At 34.4% G+C, this 27,884-nt stretch overlaps 1 protein-coding gene across 1 annotated transcript in view; it reads left to right on the forward strand.

The window, feature by feature from the left end:
• The first annotated feature begins 1,383 nt into the window (after positions 1–1,383).
• The window catches only part of LOC136976573 (probable chitinase 10), a 41,161-nt gene continuing 14,660 nt past the window's right edge, over positions 1,384–27,884 (forward strand). Inside the window, exons 1-8 of the mRNA XM_067271905.1 lie at positions 1,384–1,654; positions 1,739–1,938; positions 2,074–2,334; positions 6,971–7,080; positions 7,174–7,291; positions 7,389–7,574; positions 7,672–7,954; positions 19,890–20,426. Of these exons, the coding sequence (XP_067128006.1) occupies positions 1,408–1,654; positions 1,739–1,938; positions 2,074–2,334; positions 6,971–7,080; positions 7,174–7,291; positions 7,389–7,574; positions 7,672–7,954; positions 19,890–20,426 (1,942 nt within the window). The 5' untranslated portion in view covers positions 1,384–1,407. The remainder of the gene's footprint in view (positions 1,655–1,738; positions 1,939–2,073; positions 2,335–6,970; positions 7,081–7,173; positions 7,292–7,388; positions 7,575–7,671; positions 7,955–19,889; positions 20,427–27,884) is intronic.

Below are 27,884 nucleotides of genomic sequence, written 5' to 3' on the forward strand. Positions count from 1 at the left end.
GTCTGTAATCGGTCATGTAATTTTTATAAATGAAGTTACCATTTTTTCTGTGCTTGTATTCTAATTTGTTATGCTAAATTTCAGAAATCTTTATTTGATATTTTGAGTTTTATGCATTACATAGCCCATATCGATCGAGATACAATACATATACATAGCACGTTTTCATTCAAATATAATTTACACTTAGCACGTTTTGATTGAAGTAATTTAATATTCCGCTTAAATAAAAATGAATTATTTTTTCACATTTTAATGTTTTTCTTTATTTTTATTGCTCAGAGGGGAAAAAATAAATCCACACTCACTTCTAATTCTGAAATAATAGTATTAAATTAATAGTTTCAGTACATTTCCATAATTTTAATTAAAAGAAGAGTTAGGAAAAAAAGTCATATATAAAAGGATAAAAGAGAAGGATTACGTATGGTTCCTTCTACCATATGAGTGTTAGGTTGCAGTGCATGCCCCTTTTGACGATTTTGAATATAGTTTTTTCGTTTCTCCAGATTTTTTACCTTCCAGATTTCTGGGTTCGATAAACGTTTCCTACTGTTCTTTTCTTTAGCAAATGTTCATTTGTCAAGTGACCTTCTTCAGCATCCATCTCGCCAAAAGCAACGAGTAATGCAACTAACTTACTATCGTTTCGGCGGAAATCTTTTATTGGAAAAATGTCTTCTCAACAAAGAAATCCTGATAAAACAATATTAAAATTTTGCAAATTACTAAAATAACTAATAAATATTTTAAAACCTTTGAGACTAGTTTTATCACTATTATATTTTTTTTTAAATTGCCAATTTAATAATTACTATCAATTATTTAATTAATAGGAACTGAAGGTAATTATTGTGGCCATCATCTATACGTATTTTATTCAAATAGCACGTTTCGAAGTGATCATACTTACATAGCACATTTTTTTTGGGACACGAATTTTCTGGCACTTTTTACAAAACAACGAATCAGGTTCGGAAGTGAAAAGAACATTCCGATAGACGACCGGCACGACTCTATTGTTAAAGAAAAAGTATGATGGATAGGGGCAAGCCACTAACTTGAGATGGACAGCATATATTTTAAATTAAATAAATAAAAAATATGATTAAAAATTGCAACCCGGCATTGTGACGATATCACAATAAATAATTATTCGTTAGTCTTTAGTTGACTTTCAAATTGTTTATATTTTTAAGTTTTAATAAGTTCACTTTTTTCGTTTTAATTGCATATTTCAACATCTGTAAAGCTATCGTGAGAATAACACCTTGCATTTAACACTATCTTTAAAGTTAATTATCATAAAAATTTAAACAAGAGCCAGTTTCCCATGATTATACTGTTTTTTATGATAATGAAATTTGCTATATAAGTCAAACGTTCCATAATTATTTGGGATACATAATGGAGATTCAACTGCTTCTTCTTATTCTTTTGCCTTACCTGTCATCGGCATATATTTGTGAAGAAGATGGCTATTTTAGAAATCCAGACGATTGTTCCAAGTATTACTGGTGCGTCAAAGGAATCGCCGAAGAGTATAACTGTGGAGGAAAATTAGTTTTTAACGAAAAGACAGAACGATGTGAGTGGCCTGAAAATGTCGACTGCGAGAATACAATGAAAGTCGTTCGGGATGCTCCAATGGCTGGTAAGATTTCTTTAGTTTTCAAATTCGATTTATGATTAATTTATTGTAACAAGTGAAAATAATTTTTATATCGTTGTTATTTAGCAAATTTTGGAAATAAAAAAGTGGTTTGCTACTTTATTAATTGGGCTTGGTATAGAAAAGACAAGGGCAAATATCTCCCGGAAAATGTAGATCCAACATTATGTACCCATATTAATTATGCTTTCGCAGTATTAGATGCAACTTCTCACACTATAAAACCGCATGATACTTGGGCAGATATTGATAATGACTTCTATAAGGTTAGGATAAATTTTCTAATTTAAAGCATTTGATTGATTATCATCTTTTATAAAAGATACTATAAAGAATATTCAGTTAAAAAAATAATTACTGTCGCATATTTAAAATTTTGGTATTCCTTTTATTATTTTTAGAAAATAGTAAATTTGAAGAGCAAGAATCCTAGTGTAAAGGTGGCATTAGCTATCGGTGGATGGGGAGACAGTGCTGGAAACAAATATTCCGTCATGGTTTCGGATCCCGCGAAAAGAAAAAAGTTTATCGATCATGTGATACCATTTTTAAAACAATATGGTTTCGATGGGTTAGACTTAGATTGGGAATATCCAAACTGCTGGCAAGGTGCATGTGGAAGTGCACCACAAGATGTAAACAATTTCTCTGCTTGGATTAAGGTATGTAAAATTTCTAAATATCATAAAACTTCACTTTTGAGGATTCTGTCTTAAAAGATCTATAAACCTTCTGTAATGATGTCCATAAAGATGTCCAGACATTTTTAAATGCTTAGAACGCATCGAATCCATATATGAGAGCAATTTTTAATTCTTACAAAAATTTAGCATTTCAACAAGCCAAACTCACAGAACACGTACAAATATAACAACGACTAGCAAAAGAATACAGCACTAGATGAAACTCAACACTAACAACACAGTTGAATGCGATAGACACATTTAAAGCAACAAAATCATATATTGTTTCAATATTGACGTATTAATTTGGATTTATACATTGGGCATATGGAACTAGAACAACTTTGAAGAAAAACAACAAGAAAATTAACAAAGCTTAGTGTTTACTATGCTTTGTTAATTTTCTTGGCGTCCATAAACGTTCTAAGTCGTCCATAGAAAGACTAAGTTTTCCTGGTAAAAGGAAAAGACAAAGCCTCACAGATTTATTAAATATTCACTACAAACAAATACAGATACTGAGACAGATTTTCTGCAAAAATACGAAACATCAAAATTATACAGTATTACAATTCATGCAGACTAAAACAGTACAACATTAAACTTACACAACACTGACCTAGATCTGACAGCACATAAAATGTACAGACGTCATTAGTTAGTTTTGGGCTCGGTTCCACGATAGGCACTCTGTGGGGAAGTACTCGATCTTTAGAGTATTCCCCGTGCAGGAACAAAACAAAAAGAAACTTCAAAGAAATAAATCACACACTCTATGACTCCAATGCAAGAAACTTAAAGTTTATTTTAGTCCTTCCAATCACTACTCTGTCTCTTCGCTATAACAGACACTAAAACAAAAGAAACAACACACACAAAAAAAACAATCTCGCGACTCTATCGTCTACACGTCCTCTCTCCATTTTTTCTTCTAAAAAAAAGTCTCTCTTCTTCCGTTGAGCATGCGCGATCTCCCTCTCCCTCTCTCTCTCTCTCTCTCTTTTTTCTTCCGAAAACGCGGCCCATCCTTTCTTTACCCTGCGGCCCACCCAAGGATCACGCAATAGAACACGTGATCTTTGGACCACATATCTCTTCTCCTCCCATTAACTTTTACAACAAGAAGCTTTTACGCTTTGAGGGCCTCTCCCCAGTGGCGTAGCGTGAATGTCAGCCGTCCGGGGCGAAAGAAAATTTCGCCGCCCCCTTATTTAGGTATCTCAATTTAAAAGACGAAAATATACAATAAGGCCAGGAACACACATGCGTAAAATTCAGCGTAAAATCTAGTATAAAACAGAAAGCGTAAAAATTTTTCTGAAATTTTGGCTGAAACAGAACTGAAAATAGAGTAGAGCGTGTCTCTACTTTTTACGCCGTAAAATTTTTACGCCAAAATTCCTCCAATAAAGAGAAGTCTTTTCTGTGACGTCAAAGTAGACACGTGCTTTTTATTCTAACAATGGCGGCAACGAGGGTTAACCCTACAATTGTGACGGTCTCGAAAAAACAAAAAATAAATGAAATACAGGGGTTTATCGAATCCGTTCGACCACATCAGTGTCATGCATAAAGACACTGTATTTAAACAACGTTTATGGATGGCTGTAAGTGCAAAATTTCAAACAACAGGTAGGTCTTGTAAAATCGATATATAGGCCTAGTATTTAGATCACACGTTCTTTATTTGAATTCGGAATATAAGTCTATTAATTTAAATTTTCTATATTATAGCAGAGGAAGTGGAGAAAAAAATGGAAGGTACAAAGGGATAGATAGCCTATATGAGAGGAAAAAATTAATAAAATTAGCACTGTTAGTGGCAGTGGTGTTTCCTATTCGGCCAGAATTTTTACGTATGTGTGTTCTGGCATAAAAGCGTAAAACAGAAACTGAACTGAAAGCTGATTTCTGATTCAGTTTTCTGTCACACAATTTTACGCATGTGTGTTCTTGGCCTAATTCTAAAGAACAATCATCATTATTGTGTATTGTACCGGTTCAAATTTTTACAAGATATTATTATTATTTATTGTGAAATTTTGCCGCCCCCTAAAAGTGCCGCCCGGGGCGGGCCGCCCCTGCCGCCCCCACTACGCTACGCTACTTACGCCAGTAGTCCTTCTTTACACCGTGAACCACCCAAGGGGTTGGTTACGAGCCGGTTAGGCAACAGAACACGTGGTCTTCAGACCACAGTCTAATAATTTCAGCCAGGATAACGGTAACAGAATTGTGTCAAACTTCTGAATGACTCAAAGATCCCTCTTCAGCGCCGGATCCAATAAGTGCGAGGCCCGATTGAATTTTTTTTGCGGGGCCCCTCAAACTTTAAATAACAAAATTAATTAACTGTTAATTTACATATTGAAATATGTCGTGTTATTTTTAATAATAATATACCTAGATATTTATTTTTGTATCATGTACTATTTTTAAATATATAAATTTTGACGTGATGCGGGGCCCCTTCAAGCGCGGGGCCCGATTGGCACCAATCGCCTAAAATCCGGTCCTGTCCCTCTTCGAAAAGACAGAAGAGTTCACGATTACCACAGAAGACCAGACTCGTAAATACAAAAACCACAAAAGCACTTGTAAAAGACAACACTTGTAATATCCATAGAAAATTCCACAAGTATATAACACATTGCATCAGGGTGCCAGTAGTCCTTTCCGACACAGACGTTATACTACATACACTAAACATTAGGACTTCACCACAGCATATACATCGAACTACAGAAGACTGCAATACTAAACATCATATAATGAGAAAATTCTTAAATATACAAATACATATACGAACAGCACGTAAACACATTAGAGAGGTTGAGGCGCAAGTACAAACGTTAAACTTGTACGGCAAGCAGAAATACACGTTTGACGTTTTAAGTCCAAGTAAAAGACCTTGCGGCGCTCATTCACATCACGTGGCTTAGTAAACGTCGCTCACTGACTCACGGGAAATTTGTTGAAAAAATAGCGGATACATTTAACATCGAGAGTTACCAGCAAAGGTAAATAAATTAAACTGTTTAAAAGTATTTATAGGATGTTTAATAACACTAAATAATTATTTTTACCCAAAACCCAAACGTGAACGGCGGACGGCCGAGCGCCGCCATCTGGCAATTCTAGATAATGGCGTTCACTACGTCTAGATGGCGAGTAGATGATCGGCTTAAACTTTTTCATTTTTTTTTGTTTGTGGTTAAAATTATGACCTATTTTATTAAAATAATGATTATTTAAGCATTTACGAATAATATTGTAAAGAAACAGACGATTTTAATCCAGAAATTATTTAATTATTCAATTTTTTAGCAAGTGATGTGAAGTGCCTGTAGAATTTACATATGTTTGTCTTCATAATAGCTTATCTTAAAGTATGTTTGTTCTTCTACGGCACCTCCTACGATCAACAGCGTAATACGATTGTAAATTTTCTAAAAATAATTTCCCGAGCTGCTTTCGAATTTATATAAACCACTACTTCCCTCGACAAAAGTATGAAATAGTCCTATTGTCCGATCGTACGGTAGGAGACACAACGCTAGTTAAAAATAATTAATTAGTGGTTTTTTCTCGCCCTGTGCGCACTAAAAAGGCCTTTTTTAGAAGGCTTATTATGAGTTCGGCCAGGCCCACAGTAGGGCGACCGGGTGGTGTGGGACAGGGCCCCACATATCCGAACGGACCACCCCCGAAAAATTCCTGGGGATTATTCGATCCCGGGTTCCCCAGAGCGGTTTTCTGCCACCTTGACCACTCGGCCATCCGGCCATTATTTAGTGTTATTAAACATCCTATAAATACTTTAAAATAGTTAATTTAATTTGTTTATTTACCTTCGCAGGTAATCCTCGATGTTAAGTGTATCCGCCATTTTTTCAACAAATTTCCCGCGAGTCAATGCGCGACGTTTACTGAGTCATGTGATGTTGTAAACGTGCGCTGCAACCATTTTTTCTTGGAGTTAAAACGTAAACCGTGTACTTCTGCTTGACGTGTAGAAGTAACGTTTGAAACTTCGGCCGCATCCTCTCTATTATGTATACACCAAACGTTTAGAATGTGAATAAATTCAAACTATTCATTAATTTCGATAGATAAAAGTAATGAGATAATTATATTCAATATTAAATATAGTGCATAAAAAACAGAAAACTAAATACTTATATAGATTTTGTTTAGATTTTACAGCTAATTAAAAAATTGGAAACTTTTAAGAAAACGGGACATTTAATGATAGATTTATCTCTCACTTATCGAGTTACATTTTTATTTTCCAACGGTTTTTAGAAAATCGAGATATTATGATAATTATCTCATTACATTTATTTTTAATTTTAATTTTTCTCCATGAATGGTTACGTAATAGATTCATACTCTGTTAGCATATACTAAACTATAAGTTTGCTTCTGTGTTTATGGTGAGAGCATGCGAAATAAAACAACCATTCTTGTATTAATTTTAATATGTAAAGTTTTATTCATTTGAAAAATATCTCAATAAAATTTTCATCTCGTTCTTATTTTCAAAATCTGCTAATGCAATTTACTATATTAAAATTATTTAAATTTATATATTAATATAAATCACTTTTTGTAGGAATTAAGAGAAGCATTCAATAAGCAAAATCCTCCATTGCTCTTAACAGCTGCAGTAGTTGCTGCAAAAGATAAAATAGACCAAGCATACGATATTCCAGTTCTTGGACAGTAAATATGTAGTTTTTAATAATTATATTTTTGTTTTGCAAAATTATTAGAAACTTTTCTTAATTTGAATTTTTCTTTTTTATTTTTTCACAGATATTTAGATCATATAAATATTATGACATACGACTTCCACGGCGGTTATGACAGAAAAACAGGACATCATGCACAAATGTATCCTCGACCTGGAGATGATAATCCAGCGTATAATGTAGTAAGTGTTCTTTATTGTCACATTTATATATATTAAATGAAACTAAAATCAGAAAAACCCATTATTTATTATTTATTAATTAATATATTAATATTAGGAGACGGCTATGCAACACTGGGCAAGCAAAGGGGCTCCCAAAGAAAAATTAATTTTGGGCGTGCCCTTTTATGGTAGAAGTTTTACTTTATCCAATCCTTCTGCTAACGGCCTAAATGAACCTGCTACTGGAAATGGCAATGCCGGCGAATTTACAAACGAAGGAGGATTTATGGCTTTTTATGAGGTAAATGATAATAAGTATAATAGGTATTATTTGAATAAGATTTGAAATACAAATGCACGATTAAATTTTTAAAATATTTATTAATTTATGTATGTAGATCTGTGAAAGAGTAAAATCGCGTGGGTGGACCAAAGCTCGTGATGACAAAGCAGGCCCGTATGCTTATCAAGGTAACCAATGGGTGGGATATGATGATGCTGAGGCTATTGCTCAGAAAGCTAAATATGCTAAAGATAATGGATATGGAGGAATTATCATCTGGGATATCAGTATGGATGATTTCACCGCATCATGTTGTTCTGTAAAGCATCCTCTTATGAAAGCAATTCAGTATGGGCTTACTGGACAAGGTACACCACCTAGTGCTTTGGGTTGCGAATAAGGCTTTCATTTCACGTACTAATATAAACTGTTTTTAAAACTAGTCTTGGAATAAAAATATTTTGGCCTTGTTATTCTTGTTTATAGTGAATATTGTATTTGTTATTAATAGAATAGTAGAGAAAAAAATTATGGTGATGTATGATACACTCATTATATACAGTAGCTAAGATTCATTGTTGAAGTTATTAAATCTCCAATTTTTTCAATACTTCTATATACAGTCGTTTAAAACGTTTTCATTAATATGAGCAAGTGTTATTAATTCCATGATAGTTCGAGAGTCACAGCAGTGACTCCCCGCCAAGTAAAAAAGTCACAGACTGACTATACGGGGTGTTTCATTTAACTTGAGACTGTGAAATATCTCGAGAAATATGCATTGTAAGAAAAAAATGTTTGAAACAAATCCTCAGTATTTTTGAGGTGCAGTTCAATCCCGCAAAATTTAGCCCCTTCGCTGCCCTCTGGGAGTGGGTGGGGCAACTTTGTAAATTTAAATGAGAACGCCCATTTTTCATAGCAGATTCGGATTATAAGAGAAAAATTATGTAAATTTTATCTGAAACATTGTTTTACGCTGCAACCGGCACTCCGAAAATCAGAGACAAGGGGACACTTTTGTTCAACGTAGAATCATTATCCTGTAAAACTTCGGGGTTTCTCGTGAAAAAAATAAAATAAAAACAAAGCTCACATCACTTTCGCTGATTGCAGCACCATCTACGATGATTCAAAAATCATGTTCGACTGTCAGAGTTAATTTTTTTCCAGTCCGAAATCATTATGCAATAAAACGTGGAATTTTCCTTAAAAAAAGGACTGAACTAATTTACACCGATTACAGCGACATCTACCACGATTTTAAAAATTGCTTCAGATAAACTCTACATAATTTTTCACGTAGAATCCGAATCTGCTATGAAAAATGGGAGTTCTCATTTGAATTTACAAAGTTGCCCCGCCCTACCACCAAGGACAGCGAGGGAGCTAAATTTTGCCAAGTTGATTTGTCCCCTGCATAATACTGAGAACTTGTTTCAAGCATTTATTTATTTATTTATTTTGTACGATACGTGTTTCTGGAGATATTTCAGTCTCAAGTTAAATAAAACACTCCGTTTATGTAAGAATCAGAATCGCCAATTTTAGGGGATCACTTTCTCCGCCCCAAACATCTGAAGTAATTTTAAATATCTCGTTCGAAAAATAATTATTTTCTTAAGTAGTGTGCAAAACTTAAAAATTTTCTATAAAGCGATTGCCGAAATATAAGCAATTAAAAACTGCAAAAATCGCCAAAAAAGCTGTATTTTCTTCTTTTCTTTATCCGGCACTGCAGACGCTCGTAGAGAAAAGACTACTGGTTTTAGAATGCTCAAATTTTAAACTTAAGCATTTCTTATTATCAGTGAGGTGCCGGCGAAACTTCAGAATGATGTATCAAAGTTCACGTGGAATGTCCCATAGAGTTACTTCACCTTTATTGCTTAATTTTGTGCTTTTAAAGATAAAATTGTATGGAAACATTAATTTTATTCAAAACGTTATCCACAATAACAAAAGCGCAAATTTATGCAAATAATTTGCATCGTTTTAGTTAAAGTTTTAATTTGCAGCAAATTAAAACTTTTTTGAGAGATTTTTCTAAACCGCGCGCTCGGAGACCGCGGACCGAGTTGTCTTGATGTAATAATACAGTTATTAACAAAAAAAAAAAAAAAAAGAATTGATATCCAAACAAAAACATTTTTGTAAAAATAAGCAATATAAAGATTTTTGGATTTGAAATATTAAATTTTTGCATAATGATTATTATGCAACAATTTTATGAAGTATATACCATATTTCATTGCTGTAGTTGTTATAAGAAGTGATAGATGAGTTTTCGTGTTTTCAAAGTTAAATTTATGTTTTAATATACATATTCTTATTGTAAATTCAAATACGAACATAATATTTTCTTATCTAAAAGAAAATAGCAACGAGTTACTCACCTTTTCCAGCAACATTTAAAACTGCATGTGGCGCCATTTGTTATCATATTTCATTTAAAACTGTTTATAATTTAACTATTACAAAATGGCAAAAAGCTTAATTTTGAGGGTAGAAATAGGTTTTATAAAAAATTATAAATGCTAATAACAATTTAATAGCATCAATTCCCTAATACACAAACCTCCCATCAAAATTAAAAAATATTCGACAAAAAACACACACTAACATTCATAATACAGAAAATCTCGAATTTTTTGCATTTCTCGACGTTTCAAAGCAACCGGTAGACTGGAAAATTCTGACCACATTTTATAGGATACTGAATATACAGTACAACTTACAGAACCTTTTTATAGGATAATGAATTTACGATACTGGAGTAGTAATTTTAAGGCACTCTGGCATTACTTGACGTGTAGTTGGACCACAACTGTAAATATTTACGTACGTGTCTGAGGCATACCTGTTTGCAAAGATTTAACAATAGGACAATTCTATCTAAATTCTTTGTCAAAAGTTTTTACATTCATTGACATAAGTCACACACTCCTAAACTACTAAGAGAAATTTTAGATTTTTCGATGTTGTATTTAGGGATTGCAATCCAGCAGTGTTTTGAATCCAGCTGGATTTTTGCTGGATTGAAATCATTCCAGCTGGATCCAGCGCGGATCTAGCGTGGATGTATTTTTGGTGCAATAGTATTATCTGTCATAATCTATGAATCTTTGTTGTGCAAACCCCTTTGTCACTAATTGTGCTTTTTATTTCTTTGTCCCTGTGGTGTTATTTTCCTTAACTTTGTAGACACACTTGCATTTGATAGTTGTTGCCTCTTTTGGCAGTTCTGCTAAGTTCCATACTTTATGTTTTCTCAGGGATTCCATTTCTTCCTCCATGGCAGCTCACTATCTGACTGACTCATTCGATTCCATGGCTTCTTTATATGTCAACATTTGTTTGAGAGAATTTAGATTCCTCCCTCCTTTCTTTCACATAATATAGTCCTCCTCTTTAAATGCTAGCATGTAGGCCTATACACTTTTAGTTTTTGGATATCCTTATGTTTTTTAATGAAATAAAACATTTTTTAAAAATACTTAAGAAGCTTTTATTATTTAGACTGGTCACTATAAATCAGTAAAAACTTCTTACACATTTAGGTAGTAAACTTAACTTTGGTTCGGTTTAACATTTGAGATAGAGATAATTAACTTTAAATGTTTAGTTAGATTATAATTATAACGTAATCTTTAAGTTAAATAATAGCAAAGGTAATTCTACTGATTAATTTATATTAATATATTATAATAATGTAAGGACGGATAATCAGTGGCTAAGTGGCTATCAGTCTTACCGGTTTTTATATATAGGCTCTACATATTAGTCTGTAGTTATTTATAAGTATATAAAACTATGTACTGGAAGTAGAATAAGTTAAATAAACTATACCTTTATCAATCCAGCAAAATTTAATAAAATAATAACGTTTTCAATCGCTTTTAACGATCTTCCTCAGTTACAAAAAAAAATAGAACATTAAATATAGAACATAAAATGTGTTCGGAATAAATATAAAAATTAACGGAAAACGTCCAAACGGACAAAATATAGATAAATAAACAAAATAAATAGCGGAAAAAATATATACAGGGTGTTTTTTTTAAACTGACGGTACTCAGAAACATCTGTAGAGCAATCTAACAGCCGGACTGTCGCCAAATTTGGGAGAGTGACTAAGGACGACATGGAAAAGAGATTCCGCGAAGAAAAAAGTAATACCTAAATTCGCCGGTAGAGGAGGATTTGGCGCTGTTGTAGCGAAAAAGTTACCAGCACTTCACTGAAGAAAGGGTCATCAGTCGCTTTTTTCCACTTGCATGGCCGCCTCGCTTCCCGGATCTAACCCCATGTTACTTTTTCCTGTGGGGTTACTTAAAGTCCAAGGTCTATCTTGGTAGTGTCCCAAACTTGATGACTTTGAAGGACAACGTTTCTCGAACCGTGATGAACATTCCTGCGGACATGTTTCGTTCGGTCATAGAGAACACGGTGTTCAGGATGCAATGAGTTGTCCAGCAGGACGGTGATCACATTCAAGAAGAGAGGTTATTTGCTGAGTAATTAAACTTTCGTTATTACACTGAAACCTCTGTCTGATTATTCATTCGTGTGTTTGTTAATTGCAGATGAATTTTATGCAGATTTTTAGCTGTTTCGCTACAACAGCGCCAAATCCATCCCTACCGGCAAATTTGGGTACTACTTTTTTCTTCGCGGAATCTCTTTCCCATGTCGTCCTTAGTCACTCTCCTAAATTTGGCGACAGTCCGGCTGTTAGATTGCTCTACAGATGTCTCTGAGTACCGTCAGTTTAAAAAAAATACCCTGTACAGTAATACCTCGACTTACGCTACCCCGACTTACGCGAACCCGGAGTTACGCGATTTTCAAATCTCGACGATTCGTCTTTTGTTTGAGCGCCACGCAACCCTTGATTACTCACTCCCCCCAAACTATTGTTCAGCTTACAGGTTCGGACGTGTCGCGCGGAATCGACGCATAGCTACAATTTATTTTGACTTATTTATTTCTGTGTTATATCTATGGAGACTTGAGACTCTACTGTGTCATCCAAACGAAGTAGAACTGATTCTTCTGCATCAAACAAGAAAAAAAAAACTCCATCTTTAATAATGTTAACTTTACATTCCAAAGACTTCGATACAAAAATGAAAATTTGTAAATTGGTAAAACTTGATCCTTTAGACCCAGTTCAATCAGATGATCGAATAACGGTTGGAAACTTGACAGAAGGCCTCAGTTTAATTAAAAAGAGGTTACAAATTTTAGAAAATATAGACTCCAACGAAGAGCGCATTTCTTCTACAAAACGAAAAATAAAAAAAAAATTATTAGCATGCTACGAGGAAATTTTGCGGGAGAAAAAATCTTTGAGCCGTCAGACAAATTTGTTAGATTTCAGGAAGCCTTCTATAACAAAATAACTTCGATTTACGATTTTAATAGTATAATTTGTTATACATATGTATTATCTAAGATTTTATTAAACATTTTTTTCTAAATTGTTGTTTTCTTTAGTCTCCGGCTCCAATTAAAAATAATTAGTATGTATTTATATGCGAAATTATACCCCGACTGTACGCGAATTCGACTTACAGGGTTGTTTCACACTATGACCGACTGGGCCGACCGGTCCGACTCGCCCGAGCCTATAATCGGGCCGACTAGTAGTAAAAGAATTCACACTGAGTACGATTATGTCGGTGGCCGACTCGTAAGGACCAATCGGAACGCGTCTTACAGATCAGAACACTAGCCAATCGTGGTAAGTTTTTCAATTTAAACAGAAAACATGGCCGTCTTTATAAGGTTGTCGTGTGTTCGCGGGCTAACGACACCATTTTAGCATTTTTAATGTCGCTTTCTCTTGTAAATGAAATGTATTATGGTGAATTAAAGTAATTCGTTTTGTTAATATCGATGAGTGCCTGCGTATTTCTTAATAAAGTTGTTCTTAAACGAAGCAAATAGACGGAAATAAAAAATCGTTCGTAACTTTTAAACGGTTGATCGTAAGTAATATTTTTTTAATACCAATCGATTCAGCGTATCAAATTACATTTAGATATGTCTACGTCTATTCGTTAATATGAAGTTTAAGACTATTTTTTTAGCTGGATACCTTTCGCTTTACTCTAACCAATTATTTTTTTCAATGTCGCCTTTATAATCGGCTCGCCGAATATCATAAAGCCATGGATATTTTCTAACTTCGTTTATTAAAGCTTCCGAGAAACTTTACCTTCCGCCATTTTCTAACTTCGGATAAATCTAAACTCTGATTGGTTATAGCTTCGAAGCTCTCATTGGCTGTAGCTCACCGACTGCTCCGACGCGACTACAAATATTTAACTTTTTAAATCTGTCCGACTGGAACGACCAGTCGGTCGACCGACTGCTGTTGCCATGGCAATACGACTAGGAGTCGGACCGGTCGGCTCCAGTCCCAATTAAAAATAATTTGTATGTCATTTATGTGCGAAATCAGACCCTGACTTACGCGCTTATCGCTCGGTCCCACCTATCGCGTAAGTTCGGGGTATATTAGTACTGTATATTAGTTTTTAATTGACACATACGAAACCTGCATTGAATCCGTTAATAGACAGTTTATTAATGTAAAAGGATCTCCACATGGTAAGACAATGAGTCCGCATCTCTCTATGGTTTACACAACCAGGTGTCATGTGCGCCTTGCAGATTTCCAATCTCTCACGATGGTTTGACTGTTTTCCTATTCGTCCGTCGTCTTTATTATAATAGCCGCCTTGAGTCCCATTGGACGCTTAACATCCTTCTGTCTTGCGTATGATGTCAGCGCAGTGTTGTCAAGGTTCTTACTGATTGTATATTTGTGCTCTTCGAGCCTTTGTTTTAAACTGCGCATCGTTGCACCCACATAAACAAGCTTGGAATTGAAACGTTGGTTGTGTAAAGGCACCGAATATATACCCATTGTTGAATTCCGATCCTCTTTCTTTTTATCGTTTCTTAAAAGTTTGAAAAACAGTGGGATTACGTCGGTATACAATACGAAAATTATCAGACCTGGCAGTGACATCTATGTAATCTTGTTTAAAAAAATGGATGTAGCCTAATTAAGCAACTATTTTTTATATTTATTTTCGAAAACACATTTTATGTTCTAGTAGTTAATGTTGTATTTTTTTGTAACTGAGGAAGATCGTTAAAAGCGATTGAATACGTTATTATTTTATTAAATTTTGCCTGGATTGATTAAGGTATAGATTGAATTTATAGGTAATTTTAATTACGTTAGTGTTAGTAAAGTAGTGAGTAAATAATTAGTAAGTAATTAGTAGCAGTCTAGTACTCAGCAAAGCGGCAACGCGACAGCGTAGACTTTTGATCAATTATTTAGAAAGTTAATTGAGTATTTGCGGATCCAGCAGGCCGAAGAATGCGCTGGATCCAGCTGGATTGCTGGATGAGGGATCCAGCAATTGCAATCCTTAGTTGTATTACTTCGGTTTTAGAGTACCAAGTTATAGTTTGTCATACATACATATCCTCACGCTCATAAACCGAAAAGGGTGAGCAGCAGGCAAAAGGAAATTAGCCTTACAAACTATCTATTCAGCAACTTTCTCCACACCTCCTTTGCTTTAGACACATTCATGCCTCTTCTAACATACGTCCTCACATTCTCTTTCCGACTCAACACCTCACGCTCTTTCAGATACTCATCCACTTGTTCCAACCAAGACTTGATCGGCCTTCCCCTACTGCGCTTCCCATGGTTTGTCTACATTTAATTTACTCAGATCATATTTTAGTTGTTTAAATAATGTATAGACATTTATACAATAAAAATGAAGCAGATTCCCAGACCTTTCTTTTCGAAAAATTTTTTATGTCGGGTTTGATTCTTGAAAATACAGTAACCCTTATAACCTTGATAGATTGTTTTATATGTAAAATAAATACGGTGCAAGTAATATGTCTCTCATTTAAAACTTCTGTATTTAACTATTTATGTGAAGATTATCTATTTCATCATCATCCCATCGGATATCTTTACAGAATGCAAATGTTAAAGGTGTTTGTGACAATTGTATTAAATTATTAGCAGATAAATATTTCAAAGTCCTTATTAAAGCATATGTTACAAAAAATAATGATTTATCTGATAGTTTTCTGAGAACAAAAAATGCAAAATTAAAGATTTCACATATGTAATAACTGTATTATCCATGACCTGTATGATCAAACTGTTCACATAATGCATTTTGATGTGTTTGCGAGGGTGTCGCCAAGGGGGCAGGAGGGCGCAGCTGCCCCCTAGAAATTCGAAAAAATTATTTAAATGCTAAGTTTTAATTAAAATAATCTTAGGCTTCTTGTAAGTTAAAAAAATGTTTTAATTAAAATATTTCTTTTCCAGTACATAGTAAATGATTAAAACTTTATGAATCGTTTTTATTTTACCTACATACAATTCATATCCTCTATCAATTTACATCATCTTGCCCCCCCCCGGCCCATTGGCTGGCGATGCTCTTGTATACATGATATATTTGTGTTCAATGTGTTTTAAAAAGATTCGTGAGAATGAAAGTATCTCGGCGACGAATAAATTTCAGTATCTGCTCCACGTCGCCAGCACATTGATCGGGCAGGAACCCGCGATCCAAAAGGAACCCTGTGTTCGGTGGTTTTTCCTACTCGGCCGAAAATGACTCTCTTTAACTTGAACACTCATTTATAAAGTTGGTTTTGATGTTAGTATAGGACTACTACTGAACATTTCCTTATCCGCAAAATCACTTAAGAAAGAAATGAATTCATTAAATTATTATAAATTATGATTGATTCGTGTGAGATCCGGAAATTTCCCTGAACGAAAATTTTAATAATTGTTCCCTTTATTATATTGAAAAATTTTTTTCTATTATAAACATCCTGCCTAAAAACGGTCCTGGATATAAACATCCTGTATAAAAACGGTCCCGGACAAGAAAATATGCGTCCCTGGCCGTATAACTATCAACTATCTATTGTTCTTAAGCTTTAAACGGATCATCTTGCAACTTCAGTTTATAGTTAACGTCCGAATTCGTCATATATTTTGAATCCCCGGAACACCTATGACCCAAATCGCCATCACGTGACCAATTTTCCCAGCCTAAAAGTATAAAAGCCACTCCTTTCCCTCCTCAGGGGAGTCTCTTATCATCTGCCGGACGAACGCCATCGCAAGTCGTCACCGTTCGGACCTACTGTCCTAACGTCTCCGCGCTCAGTCGCGACTTTATAAAACTGTGCCATTTTCGGATACTTATCTACCCTTCGTGGATATCCAAGTGCTAACTCTATAAGGAAGCTAATGATGAGGTATGAACTGAAACTGTAAGCTCTCTCTCGAACCCTACGCGAATTAGGGAATTTAGTTAGATTTTGTATTTGTGTTCTTTGTTAATTTTAATAAACCTTGTTTTTATTGTTACATTGGTCTCCTCTTTGTCTCGAATATCGCTTTCGCCTTATCGTCGACCCCATCTCACCCCTATCCACTCGCCCGACAAAAAGAGTCCCTACTCGCGAAACGTAACTCGAAACTTTAACCATCCTGACAAGTGAGTTGCCGGAAAGGGAGGTACGACTTCGCGTCAATTCATTAAATTATTATAAATTATGATTGATTCGTACATAAACATGCAAACATTATGCCATCATACTGATATATTCAAATTTGAAAATTAATATTTCGATAATGAATTTCATCTTAAACTAATTAAATGAATTTAAGGAAATTTGTGATGATATAACTACGTATTATGAATGTTTCTGTAAAATAGATGCAAAATTGATATTCGAGTAATGCGGGTCGTAATGATTGCTTTCAATTTTTATATCAAAAGCAAGTGAATCTATAGGTATTTCGATCGATACATAACTGCACAGTACATCTGTGGCAGTCTGCACGAGACAAGATGGAGGAAACTGCTTATATTGTCTTTTCAATCAGATATTTTCTTTGTCTTTACATTTTATGATATTGTCTTCGAAAGATGCGTATGCCGTCAACTGTCATCAGGCAAGAACCCTCGTCATCCAGCAAAATAAATTCGTATTTATTCATGCCAATTTTGTGCAATCAATGATAATAAACCATATTTTTACGCTTGCTATCGAATATTTTGGGACCGAAGATAACGTCATCCTCTGCAGCCCGATTATCAATACAGTAGAAAAAGATAATGCACATATTTTGACTGGAATCTTCTTTTGTATATCATTTGGTTCCTTCCTGATAATCCAAAACGGCAGAAAACAAAAATTGTCTCTTAATCTTAACCTATCCGAATACGAAGAACAGAAACAAAATCAAGGCTTCTATCAATGTTTCAGTCATTTCTTCATTGCGATCTTCTATTCCTTCGTGCTATTCTTGGTGACTTTCGTCACTTCTATTGTCATTTTGATGAGAGTAGAAATGGAATCAATTAATTTTACAGCTTTCATTTTGTTCTGTCAATTCAAAATTAGCTCCATGTGTAAATCGACATTATTGATGTTGGTGGACCACAAACATATTTAGTATCCGTGTACTTCAGAGATTCAACGCTTTATCTGTACAACTACAACTACAAAATAAAATTCAAAATGGCGACACTCTCTACAAACAGGCAGTGCGAGATTTGCGCATGCGTTGCTCGTTGGGAAGTTGGAAATAGCCACGGGGGTACGCTAATGAAAAAAGGTTGGGATCCGCTGATGTAGACTAATTACTGTCATTTTATTTTTATAGCTGAAAATTACCGAGCTTCGTTCCAATTTTCCAATTCATGCCAACTTTATAGTAATCATTAAAAAATCCAATTTATTTTATGGTATATGAAAATATATCTGTGGAATTTACGGTATAAGAAGTTCATCTTTCTCTTAGACTGTTTTTTCAAAAGGGGCCTTGGCACGTGGGTGGCCACAGACTGTTAATATTGTAAAATTTTGACTAATAAGAAAAATAATCAAACAGAATATAGATGTAAAAGTAAACACTGCATTTCAAATTGTTAATTAAATAATATTAAATAATTAATGGCGGAGATATTGATTTTGCAGGTGAGTGGCCCCACGAAGATTGTATTTTAATTGCACATTTAAATTTATGCCATTTTATGAAGTATGAAAAAACAATATTGTGTAGAATTTTTTTTTATCTTTGCTATATCAAAGAATGACAAATTTTCTTCGAAAGAAAATAAAATAATTTTTAATTGTACAGGACAAAGCATCGTTTAGTCTTTAGATCAATTTTCACGATTATTTAAATTGAATCTCATTAATACAGAAAAACAAATCCATATTTTGTACAATTAAACTATTTGCTCAATTATAATGTTAATAATACAATTTACATAATTGTTGAGAATTTAATTGTTGATGCGATTTCGCTGCGAATAGTTACGATGAAGAATTTCTTCGTTTTTATTATTTTATTCGCATTTTTTCAATTTGGAGTTGATGCCAAAGGCATATTTCTAACCGGATATGACAAATCATACCCAGTGGACAAATCAGATGATGGCAAAATGTCGATTCGATCCGAGAAGCGTTCGGAAAACGAAAATTCCAATAAAAGGAGTCGAGTTTTTTCTCCCCAACCAAGTCCAGAAATAGAACGTGGTCGGAAAAATGAAATTTTATCCAAATTTTACTTGAGAATAAAAGAAATCTTCCCTGAGCTCTATGCTCTCAACAATAATGAATGGCATCTTATTAGTAAAACATTCGGTAAAACAAAAAGACTAAACGAAATTAAGAAGCGGCAGAAAGTAAAAGTTTCGTATGAAAAAAGTCCCAGAAAACACCCTTTAATTAAAAATATTCAATCGAAAGATGATAAAATCGATAATATTTACAAGAAATTTTTAAATCGTCCACGGAAATTACACTCGCCACAGGACGCCGCAGGAAGAAATAAAAAGAAAGCAACGAATGAAAAACGTGTTAATGGCGATTTTCTTGTAATGAATAGTACTAAGAATTCAGAATCGAATAAGCCCCAAGACCAGTCCCAATTACAGGACTGGGGAAAGACCTATCTTCGCGTATTATTCTACGTCATTGCAATCGAGGGAGTAATTTTAACAACGTGCGCTCTCGTCTACGTAATGACAAAATGTATTGGATCCTGCTAACGGCGTCTGGAGACGTGGGTGCGCGACGTTACATTGGCACTCATCAATCGAGAAAAATTGAAGAGGTCACAACCTGAAAATATTATCGACACGTACAAACTTCTCTCGATGAATGAAGACAAATTTCCCATTCACGATAAAGATGACGCTCAAGTAATTTACTTAACACAACCAATGTTATCGCAAGATTACGAGACGAAAGAAAAATTGGACAAACAAGGGTATACGAAAGATACTCCCACTTCGGACCATCCTATCAACTCAAACGTTTATTCAGATAATAAGAAGAAAGAGGAAGGAGCCAAATCGAAAATGCTCAATTTACTATCCTCTTTAAAGAAACTATCGATACCGGATTTGAAACAACAATCTAAACGTTTGTCTTTGTTCAGAAACAAGAAAAAATATGAACGTATTCCAACTTGTGATTACGAGAAGAACGAGCCCACAGATGAGTTACCATCGTCTTTCACCAATTACTTCGAAGAGAATCTTGTGGACGAGTCGAATATGACGGACTATTACCGGAATATGATGAAGATGAAGCAGTCGAGAAGAGCATGTGCTAAAGACTGCACGTCCTACATGAATGAACTTTACAAAGTTTTATCCGAGAAGAGCGTAGTAGGAATGCGTGTGGATGAAACTTTAGGGAACTCGAAGAGTAACAAAATTGACAAAAGTTCTGATAAAGTTAGACTGGATACACTTCGAATTCCCGTGCGTAGGTGTTTTCTTAAAGAGGAAGACGAAGCAATTGAATCATTGCTGAAATCAATCTCGGAAGATTCTGCAAAGCTAATTGATGAAGATGCTTCTTCTGCTGAAGAAAATATTTTATAAACGTTAATTTCTTCTGTATGAAACATCGTTTTAAAAATAAACTATTTTAAAAGTTATCAAAAATTGCAGTATTTGCTTGATTCTGTTTTCCGTTAATAGGCCTAATGCACATACACACTGCAGTAAGCTCCACGAAGAGGTCATGTCAAACCCCTACTATCAACGGTCTTAGGTCCGTTACTTCTTCTCTCGGTGGTGCGGTTGATCAGTCAGACGATCACAAAGTTTGATTCAAAATATATACCTTTAACCCCTTTTTTCCTACTTTTTTTTTAAATTTTGTAATTAAACATAATTAATTATATTAAAAATAATAAAAATGAAAAAAAACGAAAGAAATGTGTTAATTTTGAAGAAAAAGCTTCGAAGTACAATTTCCTTTTTCTCGCCTTAGCGCGAAACTTGACACTGATGAGTCATTGTTTACACAGCTGGATGACCTTGAGAACAGCTGGTGTCGTGTTTCGCGGGACATTCTCATGAAACTCTCGGGTGGAGAAGGGTAAAAAGTAGGGTGAATACTAGATGGAGGGATATTTCAAAATTTTTTTTTTAATTACGATTTTAATTGAAATTTCCGACCCCCCCGACTTAATTACACGTAATTATAAAAAAATCTATTAATTAAAAAAATTAAAAAACTATTGGATGTTGTTTTTTACATCAGAAAATAGCTTTAAATAACTTTACCGAAGTAAAATCGGCGCGCTAGAACTTTAGAAGGATGAATAAAGTTCCATAAAAAAATCCCATAAAAAAACAATTAAGTGTTAATTGCCCCTCATTAAGGGTTAATTAAAATCGCAATAAAATTTTTTCGCGCAAGTAAAAATTTTTCAAAAAATTTGGGGATTGAAAAAACATCCGAAAAATCAAAAAAAAATTTTTTTTTCTCCCGAGGGTCTAAAAACCCAATTTCGGTGTAACGCTATGTAAGCCGATCGAACTGAGTTCGATTGCGGACAGAAAGGGGTCTCCAAACACAGTATATATGTTACCGGCAAAACCCGATTTTACACCAAACTAGTTTTGCCTAGGTCAAACTAGTTTAGAATTATTATTCAAGTATATTAATGGTTAAAATAAAATTAAAAGGCAATCAATTAGATGAACAATATTTATTCATACATAGTCTACTTAATGATTATAGTAATTTATTAGATAGGTTAGGTTAGAACGCGCGTCCCCACTGTTTTCTGTCTTTCGATTGCTGGAATCGGAGACGAGCCGCCACCGGGGACGCACGTTCTAACCTAACCTAACCTATTCTAATAATTTGGTTGCTAATAATTATGGTAATTTATTGCAATAGGTTAGGTTAGATGAGAACGCACCTGTTCCCTGTCTTCTGATTGCTGAAATAGGAGACGAGCCGCCACTTTCGATACCTAGGGTAACATTAACCTCGTTTTTTATAATTAAGTACTCTAGGTTTGAATAAATATTGTTCATCTAATTGATTGCCTTTTAATTTTATTTTAACCATTAATATACTTGAATATTAATTCTAAACTAGTTTGGCCTGACACGCTTACGCCAAACTAGTTTGGCGTAAAATCGGGTTTTGCCGGTAACACATACAACGGTACACAAAGAAATTTTCGCGACGTGTTGTAGATGCACGCGTTCACCAGGAGAGTCAGTACAAAAAACACTTTCCCGCCAGAGTTCAGCGAATGTTGCCAGTCCTCGCGTTATTTCATTTATTTTATCGCTCAGTGTTCGCATTTTATCGCTTAGTATTGTCATACTAACCACATCATAGGCAGGAGCACCTCCAATGGTGTGATCAATGACGGACCTGGATGCAGGAATGGCATCACATCGTCTTTTCAGACGAATCATGCTTCTGTTTAGAGCACCACGATGGCCGCATCCATTTGGCGGAATCATGGAGAACGCACATTGCCAGCATGCATTCGACATCGTCATACTGACCCATCATCTGGAGTGATGGTACGGGATGCCATTGGATACACGTCTCGATCACTTTTTGTTTGCATTTCCAGCACTTTGAACAGCAGCCGTTACATTTGTGATGTGGCTCTGCCATTTCGAGGCCTCCGTAACGCTACATTTCAGCAGGACAATGCACGACCACACGTTTCCTGTATTGTCCTGGCCAGCACGTTCTCCTGATCTCTCACCAATTGAAAACGTCTGGTCCATGGTCGCCGAGCAACTGGCACGCCACCAGTTGCCAGTCACTACGGTCGATGACCTGTGGCATAGTGTTGAAGCTGCATGGACTGTTGTACCCGTACATGCCATCCAATCTCTGTTCGACTCCATGCCCAGGCGGATAAGTGCTGTTATTGCTGCCAGAGGTGACTGCTCTGGTTATTGATTTCTCAAGATCTATACCTCCGAATTTCCTAAAAAATTTAATTACTTGTTTTTCCCACTGTAATTTATGTGTCTAATGAATATCGTTCTGTTTTCTTGCATAGTTGCCAGTAGTGTATATTATTTAATCCAATAAGTAAAATGTACAACTTTTAGATATGACTATACAGTATACTCTATTTTGTTACCAATAGATGGACAGTAGTTAACAAATAATGTAATCAGTGTCTAATTACCGAACAGGCTGACAAGGCTTTTTGTTAAAAAATATTTTGATGATTGAGGTTGTTTTTGCAACACTTTACAACTAATTCCACTAAAGTTCTGTAATTTTCCTTATTACAAAAGCAGAAAAAAATTACATTAGGGCAAATATTTTTGTAAATGGATGCACAAAATGTTAGCAGCCCGCCTAACATTGAACGCTAAATTAATGTAGTGATGCAACAAATATTTGGTTAATATTCGGTATTCGGCCTATTCGGCATATTTTTCGCTATTCGGCCGAACACCGAATATTTAATCACTATTCGGCCGAATACCTAAAAACAGAAGTAAGAAATAGCAAAAACACAGTGAATTAATTATTTTGATATTTAGATTTAATGTTATCGGGTTAGTGTTGTTTATGTTCATTTATAACTTATAACCTGCACAAAATAAAAAACAAAATAATATTAGTCACATTCACAATTTATAATTACGAAGATCAGCACACGTACTACACACCTATTTGTTCGAGAATCGTCACACATCCTGCCTATCCTTCTTTTTAAGCGCTCGTCTTTGATCTTCCCTTTCGCTTTCCTCTATCGCTCTAGTCCACGTGTGCCTATGCATACATCATAATGTACGCGCACGATACTTTCGATTCGCACTTTTCCGTCGTAGGTTTCCCATTTTACAATTACGTGACTCATAGCCTGCTGATAACGGAGAAAAGAGACAGATAGGACGTCGGTATAAGTCACAGTTATGATTTCACAGATTCGAGACAGCTTGGTAGCCTCGAACGGCCCCAGGCTTTCGCCCGTGCACGCTAAGTGACTTTCATTACAAGCATTTAGCTTTCCGAAGTCTATGAGAACAATTATTTGGTATTGAAGGCAGTGAATTTCGTGCCAATAAGCTGCCTCGACTTGTTATCGACTCAATTTCATATTTATTTTCACATTTTCACTTCGCGGTCTTTCTCTGTTCTTTTTCCGTTATTTACACGTGTAGGTCATTTAATTGTTATCCACATTTGATATCATCACTTATCACATACTGCCATCACGCTCTTGTCTGTCCGCTACAACTGTCAAGAATTAACGCGATTGGCGAATCGTAGTACAGCGGGCTAATAGAGAGCAGGGTCCTTGCCATAATGCGGTTTGCGCGCCAATTTTCGTACGTGCGTTAATCAAGCCGAATAGTTTAGCCAAATATTCGGCTATTCGGCTACGCTCCAAGCCGAATACCGAATATTCGGCCTGAGGCCGAATATGCTATTCGTTGCAACACTTAATCAAATAACATTTTCTGACGCCTTCATCATTCGAGATTTTCATGCTCTGTTGGTTCGTTATTTGCTCAGGAAAGATTTCCTTCATTCTCAAGTAAAGTTTAGATAAAATTCCATCTACCGGTCAGGTTCTGTTTCTAGACTTAGGTTGGGTGAGAAAACTTGAATTTTTTTCATTCGAGTTTTCGTTTTCTAAAAGTTTCTCGGATCGAATCGGAATTTTGCCACTGTTTGATTTGTCTGCTCGGTGAGACTCATGTCCGGTCTTAAATATGCCTCAGGCATTAATTTCAGTATGAAAAAATAGGAATAAAATTATAAAAATGAAGAAAGCTCTTGTTTTAGGTTTCTTACCTCTTGTGACATTGAACGTTCTTTCTCCAGATACTAAGCACTCTATACCAGCAATTAACAAAGTTATGCATTGCAGCATGTAAGTTAAGTAAATGTAATCTTGAAATCTAAGCATTAATAAAATTTTAGTTTCCATATCATTTGCGCATTTCTTATATTATTTCAATAATGCGATTATTTATTAATTATTTCTTAGAAAAAGTATACGGGCATATGATTAACATATTTTGAAAAAAATTAGCATATTTGCAGGCAGGCACGTATCCTACTTATTTTTTTTCCTTTCTTTTTTACATAAACTTCGAAGATTAATGTCTAAAATTTAATTTTGGTTTTTGTCATTTCTTTCCGAGAGATGGCGCTACTTAAAACATCAGTCTTTTTTTGTCATAATAAAATACAGTCAAACCTGTTTTTGTGCGGTCTTTTTCTGTGCGATTTTTATTTGTGCGATTTGTTTTGTGCGATTTTTTTTGTGCGGTATATGAAAATTTCAATCAAATTGGAACATAATTGACTCCTGTAAAATTTTTAAAAACTCTATTGGTTGTTTTCTATGACATCAGCAGGTTTTTTCATTTTTTATTCAGAAATATTTTTTTCTCATACGTTTATTTCGGTCCCCTCTTATTTTAATAGCATAAAAACCATAAATATTATGTTATATTTGAACAGATGCGGTAAGTTAGCTCCCCTCCAGCTTTAGACTGCAGGTGTGAAATTTCACGTCTTGTTAAATGAAATAACATTTCCTGTAGCTATATTTATCAAATAAAATCATTATTTAACGATTATTTTTAACTTTTTAATGTTAGATTTGTATTTAAGTGGAAATAATTAATTAATATAAAAATTAAAATTCTGAGAGGATTTTTTTCCCCATTAGGTGTTGCAGAAAAAGGCCCAATGAGTTAAAAAAGCAATTCCTAGTTATTTCGTACGGTTTCGAGTTATTTTCTACGTGAGACTTTTTTTATGCGGTCCCTATTCACCGCATTAAAAAATATTTTTTTAATTGTGTTGCGAAAACTATTTTTTATAGCCACTCGTGAAGTTTCGCGCGATTTTTTTTTATGCATTTTCTTTTATGCGGTCCCTATCCCCCGCACAAAAACAGGTTTGACTGTATAGAAATGTCCTGTAGCGTTATAGTATTCGGTTTAACTATTTTATCGATATACTCATTAAAAATAATTTTAGAATCAAAATCCCTGTAAATATATAATGCGAACGTTAACACAGACCGTTCAAGCTTGCAATTTTACTTTTTCAACGTAAAGTTTTGTTCCGTTTTTGCCATTTCATGATTTAAATCAGACTTAAAAATGTCTTTTGGTACTTTGACGATGGCATCTCAAGCGAAGGACACCATGCACACCTGCTTGTAATGGCCCTGATTGAATTCATAAGTATATATGGATTCAATCAGGGCCATTGCAAGCATGTTAGCCTATTCTGAATTCATTCGTAAAAGAATGAATTCGAAATACATTCGTAAAATAAGAAAAAGATTCAGAATTACTGTACAGTATGTATTTGAAAAATATCAAATACATACTGTACAGTAATTCTGAATTTAAAATGCAAAAGAAATCAAAAGTGCGACTTAATAGACGAAGTTTAGATCAAAATAAATGATGTAACATGATTTGCTATTTTCAAAATTTCGTAAAATGATTTATTAAGTGTTAATTAAATTATTAAGAATTAGGCAGCTGTTTTAGAACACAGTATTGCTCAAAAAAATAGAAGAATATAAATATTTATGAAGAAGTGTATTAAATGTTTTACACAGTAGAAGTTATTTTAATTAAAAAGTGAAATTTATGTTAGTTTTTTAGTATTTGACTGTGGCAAATACGAAGAATATTGTCATCAGTGATAATGACGGAATTAACATTCGACAATGATAAAATTAATACATTAACAATATGCTGTTAACTTAAAGATAAGTGTGTTTCTCTAAGTTTTGCATAGGTAGATAGGAATAAAATAAATTGATAATATAATTTAGAAGTTTCACAAATACTGTTTAAAACAATAATCTATTTCTAATCTTTTTAAAAATAAAATATTGTTAATAAAAGGATGGAACTTGTGTTATAAATATAAGTTGTGAAGCGGGAAAATAATTACCAGTTCGTTTGTTTAACAATTAGAACTAAAATTAATAATGTATAAAATTTGAATAGAGAGATATTTTTGCGCCTTGTTTTATTATCATTGTAATGCTGTTAATGATAATGATTTATAATGAAGTAAGACAGAGAAACTAATTAACTTTAATAACTGATTTTGGACAAAGTATACAGTTTGCAGTGTATGGTTTCTGAGTTGTGTAGATTGCTTGTGATATACAGTATAATCTGACAAGAATACCTAGGCCTATTGTCTGTATATATGGAATATACAAAATATTTATACCGTACCTACTTGACTTAAGCACAATTTGGGTCGTCAATCGAAAAGTTTGGGCACCTATGTTTATAGTTTATAACATTGCTTTTATTTATTGCGGCATTTAAAAGTTGGCAATGAACTACTTGCGTAGTGCCCCCTAAATGGTATAACTCTGAATGTACTCTGTATAAAGCGTTTACTTAATGTTGGATATTGGAAGTATAGTACAGTAATAACGAAAACTTTTTGCTGTCCTTACCTGGAATAAGCGGCCCCTTCGTTTTCATTTGCAAGGCTTCTCTTCCTGAATTCTATGCAGTACCTGGAACTCCAGGTCTGTACCAGATTTCTTCAAATCATTCCACAAAATGTCTTTTCCTGTTTGTGACAATTCAGCGGCGTCTTATTACATCAGCTTGTTTTCTTAAGAGAACTTGTGGAATAAAGGAAATTGTGGATAAAGGATTCCGCTATCGGTGATTAATACTCTACCCACTTCTTCCACCTGCTAAAGTTTTGCACAGTACCCTCTATAGCAGCGTTTTCAACCTGAGAGTCGCGAAACAATAATGAAATCATCTTATGAGAAAAAATCATTTATTATAAACTTATAAACATTTTACTTACAATAAGTACACATGTAAAGAAAGAAATTAATGTGATGGTTGCATTTGTTTTTCATTTAAAATTTTCTCCATACGTGAATCTACCGGTACGTTAGAAACACACATA

This window comes from Centruroides vittatus, unplaced genomic scaffold (assembly GCF_030686945.1).
Source record: "Centruroides vittatus isolate TY-2023 unplaced genomic scaffold, ASM3068694v2 contig_401, whole genome shotgun sequence".
NCBI classification, from domain to species: Eukaryota; Metazoa; Arthropoda; class Arachnida; order Scorpiones; family Buthidae; genus Centruroides; species Centruroides vittatus.